The sequence below is a fragment of the Thalassophryne amazonica genome, chromosome 1 (genome assembly GCF_902500255.1).
Source record: "Thalassophryne amazonica chromosome 1, fThaAma1.1, whole genome shotgun sequence".
Lineage (NCBI taxonomy): Eukaryota > Metazoa > Chordata > Actinopteri > Batrachoidiformes > Batrachoididae > Thalassophryne > Thalassophryne amazonica.
The window spans coordinates 14,428,393-14,451,607 of record NC_047103.1 but is presented as its reverse complement, the minus strand read 5'-3'; the positions used below and the strand labels follow the sequence as shown (position 1 = coordinate 14,451,607).

Below are 23,215 nucleotides of genomic sequence, written 5' to 3'. Positions count from 1 at the left end.
TGTTGCTTTTGATGTCTTCTGCCACATCGCTGTTTGTGGGTGTGTAAAAAATTAAAGCACCTGCTTGCAGCAGAATGCAGAAAAAACAAAAAAACTGTGCATGCGTGTGACTGGGCACAGCTGACATTTGCTGTTTGCTATGCTTATGTTTTTTGGGTCAAGGATGAATGCTGTGAAAACAGAAAGTTGACAGAACTAATATTTTTTGGAGAAATTAGCAATTTTAGCTAACCAGTAATCAGTGGACAAAACAAAAAGCTGTGCATGCGTGCAACTGGAGACAGCTGGCATTTGGCATCTGGCTTGTGTTTTTTGAGTTAAGCATGAACGGTTGCCAAAACAGAACGTTGGTAGGACTAATTTTTTTGGAGAAACTACGAATGCTAATTACATTCTGGACTAACACACCATTCCAGCAGGGAACGGTAAATCATCTTTATATTGAAAATGTGAGTGTGTGCATGTGTGATTTTATTTAGTAACTTTAATGTAAGTACATATTATAATTCCAAATACATTTAAAAATACATGGATGACACAAGAAAGTGAAAACACACTCCGATTGTGCTCCATTTAAAAATCAAATGACAAAATAGAAGCAATAATAAAATAATAATAATAGTGATAATGATAATAATAGTGTGTATATGATAACAAGAACCTAAACAATTTATAAATATATTAAGACAGTAAATTCGAATTAAAAAATTACACAGTTGCCAAGAAATAAAAGGGTTTAATTCCTCTTCTAAAAACTGTAGCGGTCTAAGGTTCTAAAAGCATCCTGGACTCACATGCCATTCCAGGTCATTATACAAGCTTTGCATAATTTATTACCTCCCTTGAAAAATGTTAGCTACCCATTTTATTAACACTACCCAATCTAGAGCCCGTAGATCCCCACGAGCAACACGCTAGTTGTACATTAAACCTAGATAGTAAATATACATTTCCTTAAAGTTATCATCAATTAGTGACCACACTAGCTGCTTGCTCGTGCGTGATGAATCTAGCTCATTTGGCTAGTTAGCATGTTTTAGTTGTAAAACAGCTAACTGATCATCTGCAGAGGAATGGTCTATTTGAAGAGTTTCAGTCAGGTTTTAGAATTCATCATAGTACAGAAACAGCATTAGTGAAGGTTACAAATGATCTTCTTATGGCCTCAGACAGTGGACTCATCTCTGTGCTTGTTCTGTTAGACCTCAGTGCTGCTTTTGATACTGTTGACCATAACATTTTATTACAGAGATTAGAGCATGCCATAGGTATTAAAGGCACTGCGCTGCGGTGGTTTGAATCATATTTATCTAATAGATTACAATTTGTTCATGTAAATGGGGAATCTTCTTCACAGACTAAGGTTAATTATGGAGTTCCACAAGGTTCTGTGCTAGGACCAATTTTATTCACTTATACATGCTTCCCTTAGGCAGTATTATTAGAAAGCATTGCTTAAATTTTCATTGTTACGCAGATGATACCCAGCTTTATCTATCCATGAAGCCAGAGGACACACACCAATTAGCTAAACTGCAGGATTGTCTTACAGACATAAAGACATGGATGACCTCTAATTTCCTGCTTTTAAACTCAGATAAAACTGAAGTTATTGTACTTGGCCCCACAAATCTTAGAAACATGGTGTCTAACCAGATCCTTACTCTGGATGGCATTACCCTGACCTCTAGTAATACTGTGAGAAATCTTGGAGTCATTGTTGATCAGGATATGTCATTCAATGCGCATATTAAACAAATATGTAGGACTGCTTTTTTGCATTTACGCAGTATCTCTAAAATTAGAAAGGTCTTGTCTCAGAGTGATGCTGAAAAACTAATTCATGCATTTATTTCCTCTAGGCTGGACTATTGTAATTCATTATTCTCAGGTTCTCCTAAAAGTTCCCTGAAAAGCCTTCAGTTAATTCAAAATGCTGCAGCTAGAGTACTGACGGGGACTAGAAGGAGAGAGCATATCTCACCCATATTGGCCTCTCTTCATTGGCTTCCTGTGAATTCTAGAATAGAATTTAAAATTCTTCTTCTTACTTATAAGGTTTTGAACAATCAGGTCCCATCTTATCTTAGGGACCTCATAGTACCATATCACCCCAATAGAGCGCTTCGCTCTCAGACTGCAGGCTTACTTGTAGTTCCTAGGGTTTGTAAGAGTAGAATGGGAGGCAGAGCCTTCAGCTTTCAGGCTCCTCTCCTGTGGAACCAGCTCCCAATTCAGATCAGGGAGACAGACACCCTCTCTACTTTTAAGATTAGGCTTAAAACTTTCCTTTTTGCTAAAGCTTATAGTTATGGCTGGATCAGGTGACCCTGAACCATCCCTTAGTTATGCTGCTATAGACTTCGACTGCTGGGGGGTTCCCATGATGCACTGAGTGTTTCTTTCTCTTTTTGCTCTGTACGAGGGCTGTCAATAAAGTATAGGTCCTTTTTATTTTTTTCAAAAACTATATGGATTTCATTCATATGTTTTTACGTCAGACATGCTTGAACCCTCGTGCGCATGCGTGAGTTTTTCCACGCCTGTCGGTGACGTCATTCGCCTGTGAGCACTCCTTGTGGGAGGAGTCGTCCAGCCCCTCGTCGGAATTCCTTTGTCTGAGAAGTTGCTGAGAGACTGGCGCGTTGTTTGATCAAAATTTTTTCTAAACCTGTGAGACACATTGAAGTGGACACGGTTCGAAAAATTAAGCTGGTTTTCAGTGAAAATTTTAACGGCTGATGAGAGATTTTGAGGTGATTCTGTCGCTTTAAGGACTTCCCACGGTGCGAGACATCGCTCAGCGCTCTCAGGCGCCGTTGTCAGCCTGTTCAAGCTGAAAACCTCCACATTTCAGGCTCTATTGATCCAGGACGTCGTGAGAGAACAGAGAAGTTTCAGAAGAAGTCGGTTTCAGCATTTTATCCGGATATTCCACTGTTAAAGGAGATTTTTTTAATGAAAGACGTGCGGACGGGTCGGACACCACTCTGCATTTAATCATTAGTGATTGATCTCTGCTCCCCTCCACAGCATGTCTTTTTCCTGGTTCTCTCCCTCAGCCCCAACCAGTCCCAGCAGAAGACTGCCCCTCCCTGAGCCTGGTTCTGCTGGAAGTTTCTTCCTGTTAAAAGGGAGTTTTTCCTTCCCACTGTCACCAAGTGCTTGCTCACAGGGGGTCGTTTTGACCGTTGGGGATTTTCCGTAATTATTGTATGGCTTTGCCTTACAATATAAAGCGCCTTGGGGCAACTGTTTGTTGTGATTTGGCGCTATATAAATAAAATTGATTGATTGATTGATGTAGCTGACTTGAAAACCAGGATGTTTAATGTGCTTTTAAGGCTTAAGCAGTTGTGTCCTGAAAATGTGTTTATTAAGTTGAGCTAGCTGCTATCCACATTTTTCCCCAAATGTTTTATTGGTGTAGCCTAGGGTGACCAAACGTCCTGTTTTCCCATCCTGTCCTGGCCATCCTGGGTTGTTTTTAGAAAATAATGACAATGTCCTGATTTTCATTGGACCGTTAAATTGGCCGGTGTTCTGACGATTTGAGCTTCCTCGTCAAGATGAACTTCCTGTCATCAAACGACAATATTCTGCTTTAACGACAGCGTGTACATGCAAGTCTTTACTTTTTTAAATTGAAAAGACACTTATTACTGTATTTTAATGTAAAGACAAAACCTCAGTGGGTTTTCTTTGGTAGTGGAGCTCATCTCGAGGGGTGACCATGTCCCCTCGAGATGAGCTCCACCGCGCACCTCACCTGTCGAATTGAGCTCACCCACCTAAGAAGAATAGAAAATCCACGCAAGTTTTGTTTTTACATAAAAATACAGCAATATGTCTTTTCAATTTAAAAAAGTAAAGACTTGCATGTACACGTGCTGTCTTTAAAGCAGAATATTGTCGTTAGATGATGGGTAGCTCATCTCAACGGGGAGATGCGAATGCGCAGTTGCGCGGTAAAGAGAGGTAGATAAACTTGACAGGTTAAAGTGTGAGGTAGAGAGTAGTGTTTGGCGATACTGGGAATTTTGGTATTGATCCAATACCTAGTAAATACAGGCCCAGTATCGCCGATACTGATACCAATACTTTTTCATATTTAAGCTTCATAGATCCAAAGGATCCTAAAGACCTAGGATACAATTTTGCCAAACATTGTACGTGACAACGAAATACTTTATTATCACAACCAACATTATTGTTAAAAATAATATCACTAAACACAACTTCAAACAAAATCTCCTGAGGTAGTGGGCTGACTAAGCACAATACAAGGGTGCGCTGCTCCGTGTGGTGTGACACAGCGCAGCGCTGCTCTTACAGACAGAGAGTAGATTTTGATGAATCTGTGTGCGCAGCAGTCAGTGTAGGCGGAAGAGAAAAAAAGCTTGAGTATCAATCTTTTTACACGAAGATCGTTCAGTATCAATACCAGCGTTGGTATCGATATTATCGATATTAGGATGGATCTGCCCACCTCTAGTAGAGAGATGGATCATAAAGCTTGATCATCTCGTCAGGACACTGGCATTTGAGTATCATTTGAGTTTCTCATTACCGGGCCGAGTGTAATCAAAATATGGTCACCCTAGTGTAACCATCATTGTAAAATAGATTAATTATCAGAGGATCCATTATTATATGGCTGTGGTAGTACGCACGCTCTGATTCCGGTCTGATATGGGAAAATATCAGACCGGTTACCATGACAATCTGTCCAGAACATGTATCACATTTGCGACTTTGTTTAAGATGATGCGGGCAGAGTGGAGCTGGTGAGGATGAAGTCTGAAGCCAGGTGGAAGCCCACAGAGCTGACGAGGTTCAGGATGTCTGGAGGTGAGGACTGAGTTTCTCGCTAAGGCGGAAGTGTAGAACCGGTCCACCCCTAAAGATTGGTCCGCCCTGCTTCCGCTGTGCATGCGTCATTTCGGTGCTCAGCAGCTCGTCTGAGATGGAGTCTCTTCACCCAAAGGCATCAAATGGATTAATGGGATTATTAACCATCAGTAAAGTAAAGCCGCTTAAATTGTTCTGAAGTCAGTTTGAAGCAGACACGAGTCTGTTTTAAGGAGAAACAGTGATATTCGGTGACGCTTTGAAATGACGGACGTGCAGTGAGCGCAACAGCTAGCAGAGCCGCAGCTGATCGCTTCCTCCGTCTTTTATGATGAAATAATGCTGAATTTATGTGGAAATGATTGTTGTACAAAAGCTTCAGATATCTGTCACTGAGACAGATGATGATGATGCAGTTTGAAGCAGAAACAAGGTGATAATCCATGAACCGCGGCTAATGACACATGCGCAGTGAAGGCAGGGGAGACCGATTTTTAGGGGGGACCGTTCGGCCAGCGACACGGGTTGATATACTGCAGGTGATGATCAGCTCTGCAGCTGAAAACAGAGGGGAAAAAGAGGCAGGAACCAAGGCAACACATAACATTTCCCTCGTTAAACAAGAAATTTAAAAGCAAAATAAAACAAAAAGCGAACAAAGAAATTATGAGCGGCGAAGGACCATTCTCCAAGCTAATTTTATTACACTGATGAGTTTGAACTGGAGGAATTAACAACAAATGAGCCTGAAGCGGACATGCAAAATGTTGATGCAGCAATAAAAACAGCCATATAATAAAGGAATTGTTAACCTCGCTTGCTCGGTTAATAATCCTTTAATATTCATCTCGCAAAGCTGGGGAGGTTGGCTAGTTATCACGCAGCTGACATGGAAATGAGATTGTTGAGCTTGTTTCTGAACAACGTAGTATGTGTTGTAAAAATGTTTGTTACACTATTGCTGAGTTTTTGACTTATTCCAAAAGACTACAGAAAGTGTTCAGAGTATTATGATTTTTTTATATAGCCCAAACTCACTGATCGTGTTATTGGGCCTGATCTGATGCCGTCTGTCCTCGAGCTTTGGAATGAGGTGAAGGAAAACTGAATGGCATCAGTAAAAATTCAACGTAAGACATAAAAACTCTCATGTGGGGACTAAGAAACGAACGATTCATGAAATATCTGCATCAGACAGATTTAGTAACTCGGTTGTCAGTTTTTTCTACACCCTCCCGTGCACGTGATTAAAAGGTTTTCTTTCCCTCGTGTATTTCTAACACTTTTAACTAGTGACACCTTTTTTTCCCCACCTGTCAGTCACAGTTGCGGTGATGTTCACACGTCATTCTAACTGTCATAATGATGTCTTTCAGCCATAAGCGACTCACGTAACCTGCGGCTGACAGCACTCCACTTCTCTCTCAGCATGTGGGTTGCATTGCCAGGCCAACTTTGTAATTCCTATGAAAATTCTGTTTCTGAGGTGGCTGGAAGAGGTTGCATTCCTTTGCATAAAAGGGTTTTTTTTTCTCTCTCTCTCAGCAGGAGCAGCTTTACCTCACGACCACATAGTCATTTTAACCCATTATCCTGGAATTCCTCATCTCTGATTAAATGTCTACTTTCACTTTTGGAGCTGCTTAGAAGAAACTAAACATTCTCTCTCTTTAAATTTGTTTCCAGGAGCTTCAGTTTGAGCGCCTGACCAGGGAACTAGAAGCTGAGCGTCAGATTGTCGCCACCCAGCTGGAAAGATGCAAGCTGGGATCAGAAGCAGGCAGCATGAGCAGCATCAGGTAACATGTCAATCCTGTATCACTGTGTGGATGTGGGAGAGTTTATCAGGTGACAAACACTGTCACCGTCTTTTGTGTTGAACAGCTGTTTTGTTCTACAAATGATCTTTCGGCTTTATCAGGCGTAGGTCTTGTTCCTTTGTTGACTTATTGACTATTAGCAGAATATCTTAAAAGAACACTGACATATTTCAATAAAAGTTTCAGGATAAGTTTGCCTTGGGTCAAGGAAAAAAATTTTGATTAAGGTTGTGGATTTTGCCTTTGATGTAATACTGCTTTTGATCGCTGATCTTGATTCCTTTGTTCCTGAAATAGTATTGTTGTATTTTGGATCCCGATCAAAGGTTTGCTGAGATACTCTACTGACAGAGACAGACAGATGGATGCATGGCAATGAAAACGCATCATCTGTCAAGGGTGTTGTGCATTCAACAATCAGGATCAAAGTTCAGGATCAAAGATGAGTGATGATCGCACATAACCTTCAAAGATGAACAATCTAAATGCTGAATATGGGGTTGCCCCTCACCAGTAGAGGTTGCATCTCCCCCTACTGGTGGGGAGCTGTAGCTGCAAGGCAAAAAAAAATAAACTACAGTACAGGTCAGTAGCATATTAGCAAACCATAATTTTTTATTTCTTTTTAGACATAATCATTTTTTCTGATGAAGAATAAACCAGCTTTCCGTGTGTGAATAATCCCAGCGCAGTCTCACGTTTTTTTTTACGTGCCCCTGTCTCAAAAAGCGTCCCATTTTCATGACATGTTTTTTTTATTTTGCTATTTAGAATCTTCTCCCTTCTCTTAACTCGAACCATAACCACAGCGTAAGTGTGTCCCCTCCCTTATACCTATCCACATCCTCCCCATACCCTCCCATCACCCCACATTTCGTGGCCCCTTCACAAAAGTGGCCCGTTTTCACACCCCTGTCATGAACCATAGATTAATATACTTTTCGTAATGCCGTGAGTCTGGGTTGACCATCCATAGTTCTATGGTACTATCCTGTTTCATCATACAGCAAGTTGGTCTTAAAGTTGATCTCTGTATAGTGTAAAATGTTGGTGGCAATTCAGATCGATACAGAAATCATGAGTGTTGAGCGCCTGTACGATATATTCTAAACTGTGTCTCAGCACCCCCAACTCTGACAGACTTCCAGCATCTCTGAATCCAGATCACAGATCAGCAATTAGGGTTAAAATTCAGACTTTAATTCGGATTAAATAAAGGAAAACGCCAGCAGAGACCATTTGAGCAGAACTCTGTTACACCTTAGCAGAGGTGTGTGCACTCAGAGTGCCCTTCTAGAATCAATTGTGTTGTAATAGCATGGGTTCCATCACAGACACCCATATTGGCGGATCAGTCCAACCCTGGTGGAGGCATTTGTTCTAATAAGAGCTGCATATTGTAGTTACTCTCGTGGAGCCAGTTTCCTGGTTGTGTTTGTGCGTGTGTGTGTAGGTGTGTACACACACACACACACAAACATACACTGACTGCATCATTATGTCGCTGTATCTACTGGGTCTGTAGATGTGTCCTTCTCAGATGTTTGAAGTATTGGAAGAGAACCATGACCTGTCACCGTGCAGCTGCTTTTATCAACTGAATGCATTGGGGAGCAAAATCAGATGCACAAATCTATGTGGTTGTAGAGTTACATGGAGTAAAATGGCACTGAGGTGGTGAGGATTTTAACACAGCATGAGTTACATATATTTACACTCTTTAGATAAGAAATGTGCACACACCATAGACCACAGGTCTCAAACTGATTCCAGGGTGAAGCTTTCTTTGCAACCAGCCACTTCACTAAATGGACTGCATTTATATAGCGCTTTTCCATCTGCATCAGACGCTCAAAGCGCTTTACAATAATGCCTCACATTCACCCCGATGTGAGGGTGCTGCCATACAAGGTGCTCGCTACACATCGGGAGCAACTAGGGGATTAAGGACCTTGCCCAAGGGCCCTTAGTGATTTTCCAGTCAGGCTGGGATTTGAGCCAAGGATCTTCTTGTCTCAAGCCCAACGCCTTAACTACTAGACCATCACCTCCCTGCCAGTACAAAAGATTTGAGTACTACCAGGGCTGTATTGAATTTGTCCTACATACAGTGCTAAAACCAGCTGGTAAAACTGAATTTTGAATGGCTAGAATAAATGCAAACTCACATTTCATATCTGCGTTTCTTTTTTGGTCAGTATATACAGTATTTTTGCTGACTGGGCAGTGGCTCTTATAGTTGGTGGCTTGGTTAATTTCAATTTCAATTTTCAATTTATTTTCCTTTGTATAGTGCCAACTCACAACAGAGTTGCCTCAAGGTGCTTCACACAGGTAAGGGCCAACCTTACCAACCCCCAGAGCAACCGTGGTAAGGAAAAACTCCCTCTGAGGAAGAAACCTCAAGCAGACCAGACTCAAAGGGGTGACCCTCTGCTTGGGCCATGCTACAAACATAAATTACAGAAACAATTCACAGAACAATTCACGGACGACTATACAAGAATTGCTGTTGGTGCACAGGACAGGAGGGTCGCCAACACGAATACAACTCCCATCTCTGGATGGAGCTGCACCTTAAACAGAGAAAAAAAACAGAATCAGCCATCAGAAAGACAAAAAATACAGTATAATTTGCCAGCATTAATCTACAAGAAAAACAGAAGAAATACTAAGGTGATCGCCGGCCACTAGCCCTAAGCTTCACTAAAAGACCCAGAATTTAGGTGAAGTTGAGGTTGGTTAAATATTAAAAGCTATGACTAATATATGGCCTTAGTAACCATGGCACCATGAAGCTAAGGTCACTACTCTATCAGTACCTGCTAATTAGTGGTAAAGGTCCTTCCATATAAACTGAGTAAGACTAAAATCTTGCTCAGTGGTAATACTGGGGACAGACTAAGTTGGTGAATCTAGCTGCCAGTTTGCAATTCACAATTTGCAATTCAAAAAGTGAACTTTGCTGCCAGTTTGCTTAGGTCGCCTTCACCCAATGGACTACTAACCCATCTTGAAAATTTAGAACGGAAAATGTCTTGAGCCATGGGTCTACAAAAGCCGTATCCCTTGAGCCAGGCATCTGGAATTGAAAAAAATGCTAGAGCCACCTTCATCCAATGACCTACTATGCAAAAATCACTTGAGCCAACTTGAGCCAGGGGTCTGTGATGCAAATATCACTTGAAGGTGGCAGACCATTGGGTGAAGGTGGTTCAAGCAAATTGGCAGCTAAGTTCACTTTTTGAGCTGCTAACCTGTCTTTCCCAACCTGCACATATATTTTAGACGGGTCTTTTAGTACAATTAACCGCACAGTATTATCTCAGATATTTGTAATAAAATGCTCAGAAAGAGCAGACATGGTCAAGACCACAGCAGCTAGTACCCACTACTTCTGTGGTCCTCAAACCGGCACACTAACTCACTCAAAGCAACCACACCACTAATTAACTCATAATGATGAGTTGTATACAAATTAATTCTCGATTTAATCTGCATTAACAGGTAAACTAGCTATAGAGACCAAAAACACCTTTTGGATGGCAACAAGAGAGTTTGGCCCTCGGGAGAAGTCTGCCTGGGTTTGAGTTGGGGGTCCGGTTAGCCCCGGCCCAGTTCACACCCAGGATCAAGTTTGCACTGGACCAACTTCTCCTGTATCCATTTTGACCAGGCTGTCTATTTCTGCTGTAGAGTTGGACAGTTTAACATGGGCTTCTATGGTGAGTAACTTGCTTCATTTTTCAGCACCAGGTTGCTGCTTGGTTTTCGGGCACTGTGTTACAGACACGCCAGTCCAAATGTGGTCATCGCAAGCTCGCACACAGTTCCTTTCAGAGGTGACACATTGCAAAGGACACCTAAAATACAGCATTAATAAGCTTAGTGAGCACAACAAGGCATCTCCAAAACACTCCACGATGTTCCTTAATTATAAATCTGACATTTATCCTGTCCAAACAACTTTGAGACGAGGGAACGAGAGTGCCAAACAGGCACGGGGAGTAACAATGAACTCTGCAGGAGAGGAGGTGAAGCTGACACGCATGCTAATCTTCTCATCTTGTTTAATCACTCAGTTTTAAATTCTCCAGCAAATGTCTATGAATAAAATCCTGAGTGAAAATAAAGTTGGGTGCGATTTTTGTCTGTGTATGATGTGCTTGTTTGTTTGTTTGTTTGTTTGTTTTTTTGGTGCTGGCCTGAAGTTTGCTGTGATGTCAGTCAGGTTTCTATAAATTCAGCATCTCTCTGACTCCCTCAGGCAGCTTATTGCATAAATACACAACCCTGAGGGGGCAGAGAAACACAGCACACCACAAAGAAAAATACTTTTGAACTTTTCAGATTTGTTCATTGCTCCAGCTGAGTGTCAAACAAGAATTGTTGCAAAAACTTGAGATGAATTCTGGCGTTTCATTTGTAATGTTCTGTGATTTGTTGCTGTGGTTAGCCAAAGAAGAGGTTATTAACACCAGAAACAGTTTAAATCAAACTGCTACTTGGCTCGTGGAACAGAGGAGTTTCTTAAAAGATGTGAAATTTCAGCTCCAATTTGCCAGAAGGCAGGTGGGAGACTCAAGCCTAGATTAGATTTTATTTTCTCATTTTAACATCCCTCTCTGTTCCACTTAATCATGAAGTTGTGACTGGTGGTAGAACGGATGAAAGTTGCAGTTTTTACAGCCCACAGAGGCCTACAACTCTTTCAGAGATGTCAGGTGTGTCTTGGTGGCTTCCTTCACTAATCTACTTCTTGCATGGTTACTCAGTTTTTGAGAAATGCACACTCCAGACAGATTTACCGCAGAATACCATAAATGGTAATTAAATAGACTGCATTTCTTGAGTGCTATTCCATCTGAGGCAGACTCGCAAAGCATTTTGCAATGGTGCTTTACACGCACTCATTCATACACACACAATGGTGTCAGAATGCTGTTATGCAAGGTGCTCAACAGCACACCAGGAACAAGATGAGGGCTAAGGACTTGCCCAAGATTGTGTGATGTGTCTGGAGTAGGCAGTTGTGAAAAACTGAGTGACTGTGCAAGAAAAAAATGAAAAAAAAATGAATGAGGGAAGCCACCAAGACACCTAGACAACTCTGAATGAGTTGTAGGCTGCTGTGGATGTGATTGGAGAAAATGTGTACAGTGCACCTTTTGTCTGTTGCATGACCAGTTATGCAGTTTTATACAGTTTTATTGTGGAGTGAAACAGAGAAGAATTCCCTTCAAAAGATAGCACGCAATTACAGAGACAGAAATCCTTCTCTGGTCCACTCCACTGTGAAGCTGTGACTGGTGACAGACTAGACACTTGTTGCAGGATGAGCAGTTTCTCCAGTCACATCTACAGATGATTTATAAATCCTGCCAAGTTGTCATGGATGTTTTTTGTGGCTTCCATCACTCATCTCCATCTAGCACTGTCACTTTTTGAGAACTACCTCCTCCAGACAGATGCATCATAGTCCATATCCATATTTCATTTGTCCAGTAATGTGTGGGCCCAGAAAATGGGATGACTGTGTATAAAAATGGCTGTAATTCTTAAATGGTTAGTGCCATTGAATGCTGTGAGACACATGTGGTGACCAGGCAGGCAGGAGCATTGAATGACATTTGTTGTTTATGGTGCATCCGGAAAGTATTCACAGCGCTTCACTTTTTCCACATTTTGTTATATTACAGCCTTATTTGAAAATGGTGTGAATTAATTTTTCCCCTCAAAATTCTACTCACAACACCCCATAATGACAACATGAAAAAGTTTTTTTTATTTTAAAATTTCTTAAAAATTAAAACCTAAGAAATCAAATGTACCTAAGTATTCACACCCTTTGCTCAATACTTTGTTCATGGACCTTTGGCAGCAATTACAGCCTCAAGTCTTTTTGAATATGAAGCCACAAGTTTGGTGCACCTATCTTTGGGCAGTTTTGTCTATTCCTCTTTGCAGCACCTCTCAAGCGCCATCAGCTTGGATGGGAAGCGTTGGTGCACAACCATTTTCATATCACTCCAGAGATGTTCAATCAGAATCAGGTCTGGGCTCATTGGGTCATCTACAGAAGAACACACGGTTCATACTTGATAAGAGATAAGAGGCTTTTTTCATAATGTGGCTTTATTATTTTTTTTAATACGTTCGTCTCTTTATTGATTTCAGGCATTTTCCTGCATAGTCTACAGGCCAGTGATGGTAGCACAGTGGTAAAGGTTCAGGCTGGCAATCAGTAAAGTCCAGGTACGAATCCTGTGGGTAGCGTGTATTTGTTTGTTTTGTTTTTTTTTCACAGCAGCGACGCAATGTGGTTCCACAGGTACCAGCTGTTTTTTATTCTTTATTTATTCCACAGCAGCGGCGCAATGTGGTTCTACATGCTCCAGTTGCTTGCGCTGTTAGTGCACGAGCGTGCATGACACCTTTGCAACAGCATCATTTACGCCTCCCCATCATCGCAATGTTTTTGTGGTTTTGCGCTGTTTCGCCATAATTCGATCAAATTCGCACTATGTGTGAAGGGGCCCTTCCAGATGCACTGTATGTGGTAATGACGGTAGATCAGGATTTGAGACTGAGGAGCATCTTGCAGTTGACGGTTCGATCCAGATGGACTGTGTGGACCTGCTCATTTTGTTCTTTTCCAGTTTTTACTTCCTCTGACATAAAACAAAAAATGCATGATATATACGTAGATGCAGATTGGCCGTGTGGAGCTTTTGCCTGCTGACAGCTCACTGAGTGCACGTCATCCCTGTGCGCATTTTAGGTTGTGCATTTGTCTTACTTTATGCTCGTAGTGCTTCAGCACACATACATGAGTTTGTATTTGTTTTAACATCTATCATTTGATTGCTATAACCCCAGATGCAGATTATGAGGCCTGATTTTTACTTTCCTTTTTTTTTTTTTAAAGAAATCTAAGTATAGATATCAGTGTGTGAATGATCAGAGAGAGTTCGATGCTCTTCAGAATGACGACAGCAGCAACCTTTCTTATAGACTCACCATCAGAACTCATCTTCCTCTCTTCCATCAGGACCTCAGTGACAGGCAGCAGCAGTTGAAGATAAGGGTTTCAAAAAAACTCAGGTTAAAAATGATGGGATACAAAAAATAGTTGGTAAAGAGATGAACAACACATCTAGTCCTTTGTGTTGCTGTCTGTTGGTATTAATACTGATGGACAATAGAGAGAAGAATCAGCAGAACAGGTGGAATTGTGGGATACGAGTCAAATTACAGTTATTTGGACCTGGGTTTCAATCAAAGTGTGTGCTTTATGCAACCCAGCTGGGTCCTGGGACAAGACCAAGTGGTACTTTTTGATGGTCCCTAATGAGGCACACCTGGAAGAAGAAAACATTGCAGTTCCTTGACTGGCCAGTTGTTGGCTGACTCCAACAAGGAGCAGGTTCCTATAGAAGCCCATGTTAAAATGTTCCAGTTTAAGGGAGAAAAAAAGCATGTTTAAACTCTGGTACGAATAACTTTTGGTTATTTTCAGCTTTGGTTGACAGTTAACCCTCTGTGGTCCGAGGACATTTTTTGGACAGTTCACTCGTCTGGCATAAATGTTTTATTATTGCTGTTAACAGCTCTCCCTGCATCCCACAATCAAGTTTTATGTCTCTTTTTTCAGGACAACCTGTGCTTTCAGAATATATATGTTTTTGTTGTGTTTTATAAGTGTAATAAAGGTTTACAATCAAAAATAGGCAAGGAAAAAATAAAGCGAAAAATATTTTTCCACACACATTCATTCAAAACACACAGCAAACTATAATAAACAACTGTTTTGACACTTTATGAAGGTAATTTGAGGTCTTGTGTCAAAGACTATACAACAAAAAAGTTCAAACAATAAACATAAATGCACATTTTGAACAATATATACAAAATGGTCTATGCGTTTTGTTGTCCATTGATATGGTAAACAGTGCTTTACGAAAGAAAAGCGACAGTTATCCAGTAACATTCACATGCCAACTAGTGGAGCAATCCTGATAGTTACACACTCTTTGTTTGAGCACGTGAGAGTGTCATCAGAGGCTCTCCGTGTGCTCCTGCTGTCACTGATCGCTGTGCGTAATGGCGCAGGGCGCACTGAGTATGTACTAATAGTATGTACTCATTGGATCACCCAGGGGGCTATTCAAACAGGCCAACTAGTAACATATCATTCCTGAAAACGATCTTTGGCTTTTCATATGAGGTAAATCTGCCCTACGATTGGATTTTGGAAAACCATGTGACGGTGAACCAATTCTGATTGGACACTCACATTGCGCATGTCATCACACAGCTTCTGTAAGGAGTACAAAGATGGCCGATGGCTGGCTCGAAAGTCCTTGGAGTTAACCTTTCAGCAAAAAAAGGAGAAAGTTTCTATCTCATATCATTCAAAAGTTATTTATAATTAGTAAAGCTTGGTCTTAGCCATCCTATATGACGGCGTCAGCCCCAGAGGGTTAATGGTGTTGCTTAGTCTTGGCTCAACTTTGCCTGCTAGCTGTGGCTGCTAGCTGTTTTGGGGGACTTTATTGTTTTGAGCATTTTATTACAAATATCTGTGTTAATATGGATTTATGTGGTTATTTCTCCGAAGGAATCATCAAAGAAATCTGTATCCCACTATTTCTGTTGCATGATATTATCATGTGATTTTAATTTTGGATGCTTATGCCGTTAGCACTTTTATCAGCTATTGGCAGCTTGATCCATTATTCCCAGTTAATCCATGACTACTGAGAAAATAAGCAGGTCATAATTTTTAATACCTACACCAAAGCAATCGGTTATGAGAATCACCACTCAGTCCCCAAAAAAGTGATTTGAAGATATGGGCGTGTTTGGGATTCATTCATCTTTCCCAGGTCCTACACAGTGTTACCTACGTGCCACCTTTTTTTATCCATTTATGGGTTCATCATAACATAGCTAGAGTAAGTGCTCCCACATGGCAACACCCAGAGCAGCAAATTTTGGGTTTCATAGCTGCTCTTCCCGGTCTCTATAGAAAACCAGTAGATGGTGTCACGCAGTGTTTGTCCAGTTTGTTTACAGTCTATGGACAAGATCCATTGTCTGCACTGTCCCAGTCCTCCAAGATGGAAATACGTAGGTATCATCAGTCTTGGCCGGGGTAGTAACCTGTACCATGCTGGTGAGTTTTTCAAAGGGAATTGTAGACTTATCGCCTTATACTATGGTATCTGGGGATAACTTCTCAATACCATACCCAGTACTCAGTTTAATTATGTTTTATAATCACGTATCACTAATGACTAAGTATCTTTGCACAGATTAGGACACCGTTGATGTCCATGGTTGTTCTTTAATATTCAATCCAGTTTTGCTGAAGTAAGATTGTAAGTAAGAATGTTAAATTTAAAATCAAATGTTACAATCAAGTTCACTCCAAATTTAAGCATTTGTAAACCCATTTTGCACAATATGGAAGCTAAAGGTCATGCTTCTGTATTATCAGGTGTATTTTTGATAAAAAATCAAAACTGGGAAAAGCGTTAGCATTTTCTTTCACAATGACGTGTCGTGGACACAGGTTGGACAAAGACAAAAGAAAAAAATAAAATCCAGATATTGCCAGATTTCTGGGTTTGGAATGAACCCCTGTTGTTAGTTCAACATAGCATGCTGGACCCATGATTGACCTTCTTAATGAAAATGCTGTTACTGTTAAAGTCACAATGAAAATGCAGATAGATTTAGATTTTATTGTCTCTCTGCCAATTAAAATTTAATTCTACCAAGGCAAAATTAAAATTTTATGCTGCCGAGGCCAAATACAAATCTTCCTCACACAGTATGGTAGATATTCATTCTGCTTCAACAATCAAAAACGAACTAAAATTTTATGAGAAGCAATAAATGTACCAACTCGGTTGTAATAAAATATGCTGTCAGATACATGATTCATTCTATGAGGAACACATTATATGCACATAATTATGAAATTATGAATTTAATTTTGCCTTAACTAAATTAAATTGGCCTTTTTAGAGCTTACAAAGACATAAATGGCCAACAATGGGAATTTAGTCAAAATGAATTCTAAATGTCCCTGGATTCTGATTTCGACTGTGACATTACTATTTTAGCATATGTGGTCATGCTAGCCTTGGTTAGCCTGTTCAGGCAGGTTTACTGTGCTAAATGTCACATTAGCGTTATCATATGCAGCCACACTACCCATTTACATTTGTGGTCATGCTAACCACAGTTAGCCATACAGGCAAGATTACTGTGCTCAATATCATGTTAACATCAATATATGCAGCTACACTAATGAGGTTTACTGCACAAAATATTGCATTAGCATTAGCATATGTAGTCACACTAACCAAGATTCACATATGTGGTCACCCTAACCTTGGTTAGCCTATGCAGGCAGGTTCACTGTGCTAAATACCACATTAGCATCAGCATATGCAGCCGCACTAACAAGGTTCACATAAATATGTGACCCTTGTTATGTTAACATTGGTTAGCTTATGCAGATAAGTTTACTGCACTAAATGTCTTATTAGTGTTAGTATATGCAGCCACACTAACAGCGATTCATCACACAAATGATCATCGTCATGCCAGCTGCGGTTAGCATCACATTAAACTCCACATATGCAGTCACACTAAAAATGCTCTTCACATATTTGGTTAGCATGACCGTATGCAATTATAGACTTTTGATGAGGTGTACCCGTGATTATGCGGACCTGGTCAGGATCGGGTTCACCGAGGCCTTGGTACACCGAAATCAAAAGTCTATAACTGTTTTATTATATGGTAAACAAGAAAATTGGGAGTTTGTCAAACATACTAAAGCTGAAAAATCAATCTCAAGTTTCAACTCTTTATTATTACTGTCATACTGCACCAACAGGTCCAAAATACTTCATGAGCACAATCTCTAAAGCCCCTTTCACACCGGGGCTGCCTCGAGCTTCCTGTGGTGTCATGACAACGCAGGAATGTCTGCATCAGGTGCGCACTGCAGACAGACTGTGCACTCTGATTTATCTTCTAGTTTCTATTTGTTCTTGTGCTGAGCTGCAGGTCTGTGCTTCCACCAAGTTTAGTTTATCTTTCCTACTTTGACCGCGAGATGCGCACGCAAGATGCACGTGCGCACACGCGCGGATGAACCATCTGTGAGTAAATGTGGAGATGTCTGGAGTTATACTTGATGTGGACATGTCCTGTCTTTGGCAATCAGTCTGTGAGCAGAACTTATGTCATTTCTTTAACACAGTAATGAGAGTTTGCAGAGAGCAAGGAGCACAGGCAGCCTTTTTTTCTTTTAATTGTTCACATGTGCGCGGACGATCGAATCGTCTGTGAGTGGACTGGAGATGTCCGGACTGTTTACTGAACGTGGACATGTCCTGTCTCTGGAAATCAGTCTGTGAGCAGGACTTTTATGGGCTGTATTTAAACACATTTGTGATAGAAGACCGAGGAGCTGCTGCGTTTTTTTTTTTCTTTCTGTGCTCTTAGTTTTTACTGCATTGTGTACACGGCATCATCATGACGACGCACGACGCAACTTGAAGTGGGCCCGTGTGAAAGGGGCTTAATAAGGAATAGTCTTTTTGAAATAATGCACAGGCATCATGTAGAATCTTGTCAGCAAACTGACAACCAAAGTAGGCGTTGTATCAAAATCAATCAATCAATTTTATTTATATAGCGCCAAATCACAACAAACAGTTGCCCCAAGGCGCTTTATATTGTAAGGCAAGGCCATACAATAATTATGTAAAAACCCCAACGGTCAAAACGACCCCCTGTGAGCAAGCACTTGGCGACAGCGGGAAGGAAAAACTCCCTTTTAACAAGAAGAAACCTCCAGCAGAACCAGGCTCAGGGAGGGGCAGTCCTCTGCTGGGACTGGTTGGGGCTGAGGGAGAGAACCAGGAAAAAGACATGCTGTGGAGGGGAGTAGAGATTAATCACTAATGATTAAATGCAGAGTGGTGCATACAGAGCAAAAAGAGAAAGAAACACTCAGTGCATCATGGGAACCCCCCAGCAGTCTAAGTCTATAGCAGCATAACTAAGGGATGGTTCAGGGTCACCTGATCCAGCCCTAACTATAAGCTTTAGCAAAAAGGAAAGTTTTAAGCCTAATCTTAAAAGTAGAGAGGGTGTCTGTCTCCCTGATCTGAATTGGGAGCTGGTTCCACAGGAGAGGAGCCTGAAAGCTGAAGGCTCTGCCTCCCATTCTACTCTTACAAACCCTAGGAACTACAAGTAAGCCTGCAGTCTGAGAGCGAAGCGCTCTATTGGGGTGATATGGTACTATGAGGTCCTTAAGATAAGATGGGACCTGATTATTCAAAACCTTATAAGTAAGAAGAAGAATTTTAAATTCTATTCTAGAATTAACAGGAAGCCAATGAAGAGAGGCCAATATGGGTGAGATATGCTCTCTCCTTCTAGTCCCCGTTAGTACTCTAGCTGCAGCATTTTGAATTAACTGTAGGCTTTTCAGGGAACTTTTAGGACAACCTGATAATAATGAATTACAATAGTCCAGCCTAGAGGAAATAAATGCATGAATTAGTTTTTCAGCATCACTCTGAGACAAGACCTTTCTAATTTTAGAGATATTGCGTAAATGCAAAAAAGCAGTCCTACATATTTGTTTAATATGCGCATTGAATGACATATCCTGATCAAAAATGACTCCAAGATTTCTCACAGTATTACTAGAGGTCAGGGTAATGCCATCCAGAGTAAGGATCTGGTTAGACACCATGTTTCTAAGATTTGTGGGGCCAAGTACAATAACTTCAGTTTTATCTGAGTTTAAAAGCAGGAAATTAGAGGTCATCCATGTCTTTATGTCTGTAAGACAATCCTGTAGTTTAGCTAATTGGTGTGTGTCCTCTGGCTTCATGGATAGATAAAGCTGGGTATCATCTGTGTAACAATGAAAATTTAAGCAATGCCATCTAATAATACTGCCTAAGGGAAGCATGTATAAAGTGAATAAAATTGGTCCTAGCACAGAACCTTGTGGAACTCCATAATTAACCTTAGTCTGTGAAGAAGATTCCCCATTTACATGAACAAATTGTAATCTATTAGATAAATATGATTCAAACCACCACAGCGCAGTGCCTTTAATACCTATGGCATGCTCTAATCTCTGTAATAAAATTTTATGGTCAACAGTATCAAAAGCAGCACTGAGGTCTAACAGAACAAGCACAGAGACAAGTCCACTGTCCGAGGCCATAAGAAGATCATTTGTAACCTTCACTAATGCTGTTTCTGTACTATGATGAATTCTAAAACCTGACTGAAACTCTTCAAATAGACCATTCCTCTGCAGATGATCAGTTAGCTGTTTTACAACTACCCTTTCAAGAATTTTTGAGAGAAAAGGAAGGTTGGAGATTGGCCTATAATTAGCTAAGATAGCTGGGTCCAGTGATGGCTTTTTAAGTAATGGTTTAATTACTGCCACCTTAAAAGCCTGTGGTACATAGCCAACTAATAAAGATAGATTGATCATATTTAAGATCGAAGCATTAAATAATGCTAGGGCTTCCTTGAGCAGCCTGGTAGGAATGGGGTCTAATAGACATGTTGATGGTTTGGATGAAGTAACTAATGAAAATAACTCAGACAGAACAATCGGAGAGAAAGAGTCTAACCAAATACCGGCATCACTGAAAGCAGCCAAAGATAATGATACGTCTTTGGGATGGTTATGAGTAATTTCTTCTCTAATAGTTAAAATTTTATTAGTCTAGTTAAAGTTAGTTAAAGTCTAGTTACTAAAGTTAAAGGAATACTCGGCTCAATAGAGCTCTGACTCTATTCAGAGTCAAATCATATACCATATAATAATGGTTGAAATATGTTGAGTATTTCATGTTCTATGCTCATCTTTATTAGTGAGTTAAGTCTTCTCTGACATTATTGTTGTGTCTTTTTAAATTAAATCACAAAATGTTGCAGCTTTTAAAATTGTAATTTAATTATCCTTTATTTAACCAGGTTAGGCCCATTGAGCTCGAGACCTCTTTGGAAGGGAGAACTGAACAATTATAAAGATTCCAGTTCACCGAACCTGCATGTCTTTTAAATGCTTAAGGTCATACAGTGATTTTTTTTTCCCCCCAAGGCCATCAAATATGGCCATTGGGTCTGTCCATCCATCCATCCATCCATCCATCCATCCATCCATCCATCCATCCATCCATCCATCCATCCATCCATCCATCCATCCATCCATCTGTCTGTCCATCTATCTGTTCTCCGCATAAGTCCAGTCCTGTTACTGCCAGAGTCTTCAAATTCACAGGGAACATTCTTGGGACACAAACCTTGGACAAGTTCAAAGATGGCTAACCTTGACCTATTTCAAGAGGTATTTAAGGGGTTAAAATTTCACATTCTGTTTCATTCTGTTCCGTTTTTTTCTCTCTCTTTTTTTGAGTGGGGGTGGGGTGACAGCCAATTGGAGTAGAGCGGCACCGTGATGTCAGTGGCTGGTCTAGCTAGCTGCAAAACTCTGTTTTTGTTTGTGTGCAAATATGTCATCTTTTTGTAATATATTATTTAAAAGCTGGCATGAAATAAACACTTCTAAAACCGAAATGCTGTTTTTGGAAACTAATGACACCTCTAAAGTGCTTTACAAGACATTTTGCGGAAGTTAGCGTGGTGACGTGGCAGGCTGGTCTAGCTAGCTGCAAAACTCCATTTTGTTTGTGTGTAAATATAACCTCTTTGTCATATATTGTGTAAAAGCTAGCTAGAAATAAACACTTCTAAAACAGGAAATGCTGTTTTTGTAACCTGATAACACCTCTGGGGTCATTTACAAGACATTTCACGGACATCAGCGTATACGCTAACTTCGACAACTCGAAGCTAACTTCCGCTCTTGTCAAATGCTCATGTGCACCCACATGCACGCCCTCCTGCAGACACTATTGAAACGTAAATATTGTTTATGATTGATTGATTGATTGAGGGGCTTTATTGAACATGTACAAAGTGTACGTAAGATAATAGGATCTTAATAATTAATTAAACAACTGCAAATTATAAAGAAGACAATGCTCAAACGGCCGAGGGTATTTTAGCATTGTGTTATATTTTTGCATACTTTTGTCAGTGTCAAACATCAGGACTCTTGTATCTTGTAAAGTCTCTGTGGTAATTGAGCAGGCAGTGTGTTACACTCTCCAGTGAATACGTTACATCTCCGCTCCATGAGAGCCTTCACAGAAACATCTCCGCTCCATACAGACATCATTCACACGCCGTTATCTCTGTCAAACTAAATGTGTTTTCTGTGATTGCATTCTATATCTTTAATAAGTCTCGGTCTACACGCACGCTGTGACGTCTCAGTTCTTCTGTCAGAAGCTTGCCTGACTTCTACCTGCTGTCCTGCAGTTATCTTCCGCTTTGTGTGTCGTAGACGAGGGTTTTTCACTTCTTTGTGCGTGGCTTTGCATTGTGTGTATGTGTGTTTTGCATGTGCGCTGTGTGTTATCAGTGGCTGTGAGCTGGCATGTCCTTTGCTGTGTTCTGCTCGATAAAGCGGTTCAAGCGTCTCCACAGAGTCCTCCTCACAGCTGAGGACCCTAAAAACGCTGTACTGTGTTGCAGAAACCAGGGGCATCTCTGACAAACATCTGTTCACACGGCGAGCTGTAGGTACACAACACTGTACATGAAAAGAAACACACTGACGCACGTACGCGGCCACATGCAAACACTGTGAGCGCCACGCTGGGAGTAATTTATCACTTTTTCTCACATTAGTGGTAAGTGGCAGCCAGTGGGAAACGTTTACTCCTGCTGTCTTTTCTGCCTGACTGGCTGTGCAGCTCAAGGCTCCATCGCACATTTAAAGGGCCAGACCACATTCACTTCAACATGAAAGCAAAACAAGACCGGACACTGTGATTAGGCTGGAGCCCATGTCATTGAGCAAGACACTGAATCCCAAACTGCTCCATGGTGGCTAGTGGTCGACCGATTGGCACCAATGATTGTCACCGTTCATCGGTCAGGCTGGTAATTGGTGAAACAAGTGTTGTGTGGGCCGCCAGAAGAGGAGGTACTGCTGGCCCACCACCAGAGGGCGCCCTGCCTGAAGTGCGGGCTTCAGGCACAAGAGGGCGCTGCCACCACGGACACAGCCGGGGGTGACAGCTGTCACTCATTATCTCATGACAGCTGTCACCCATCTACACTTCATCATACCACTCCATAAAAACCGGACGTCATCTCCACCTCGTTGCCGAGATATCATCGACCTGTGAAGGTAATATTCTCAGCCTTAAAAACTAACTGTGTCTTAGTCTGAACTCGTTTTACAGCTGTTTTCCTGTGGAGTGCCTTATCTGGGAGATTGGCATAATCAGCGACGGCTTCACTTCACACCCCAGCCAGATAAGTGTTTGAGACAGGAGCTGCACGAGTGTGTGTGAGAGGTGGAGGTGGACTCTCCACCATTGTTGCTACTGGGTGTGCACACA

General features: G+C 41.1%; 1 protein-coding gene across 2 annotated transcripts in view; it reads left to right on the top strand.

The window, feature by feature from the left end:
• The window catches only part of ctnnd2a (catenin (cadherin-associated protein), delta 2a), a 923,305-nt gene that overhangs the window by 280,960 nt on the left and 619,130 nt on the right, over positions 1-23,215 (top strand). For both annotated transcript variants that reach the window (XM_034165435.1, XM_034165372.1), the window contains exon 3: positions 6,538-6,650. In XM_034165435.1, coding sequence (XP_034021326.1) covers positions 6,538-6,650 — 113 coding nt within the window. The remainder of the gene's footprint in view (positions 1-6,537; positions 6,651-23,215) is intronic.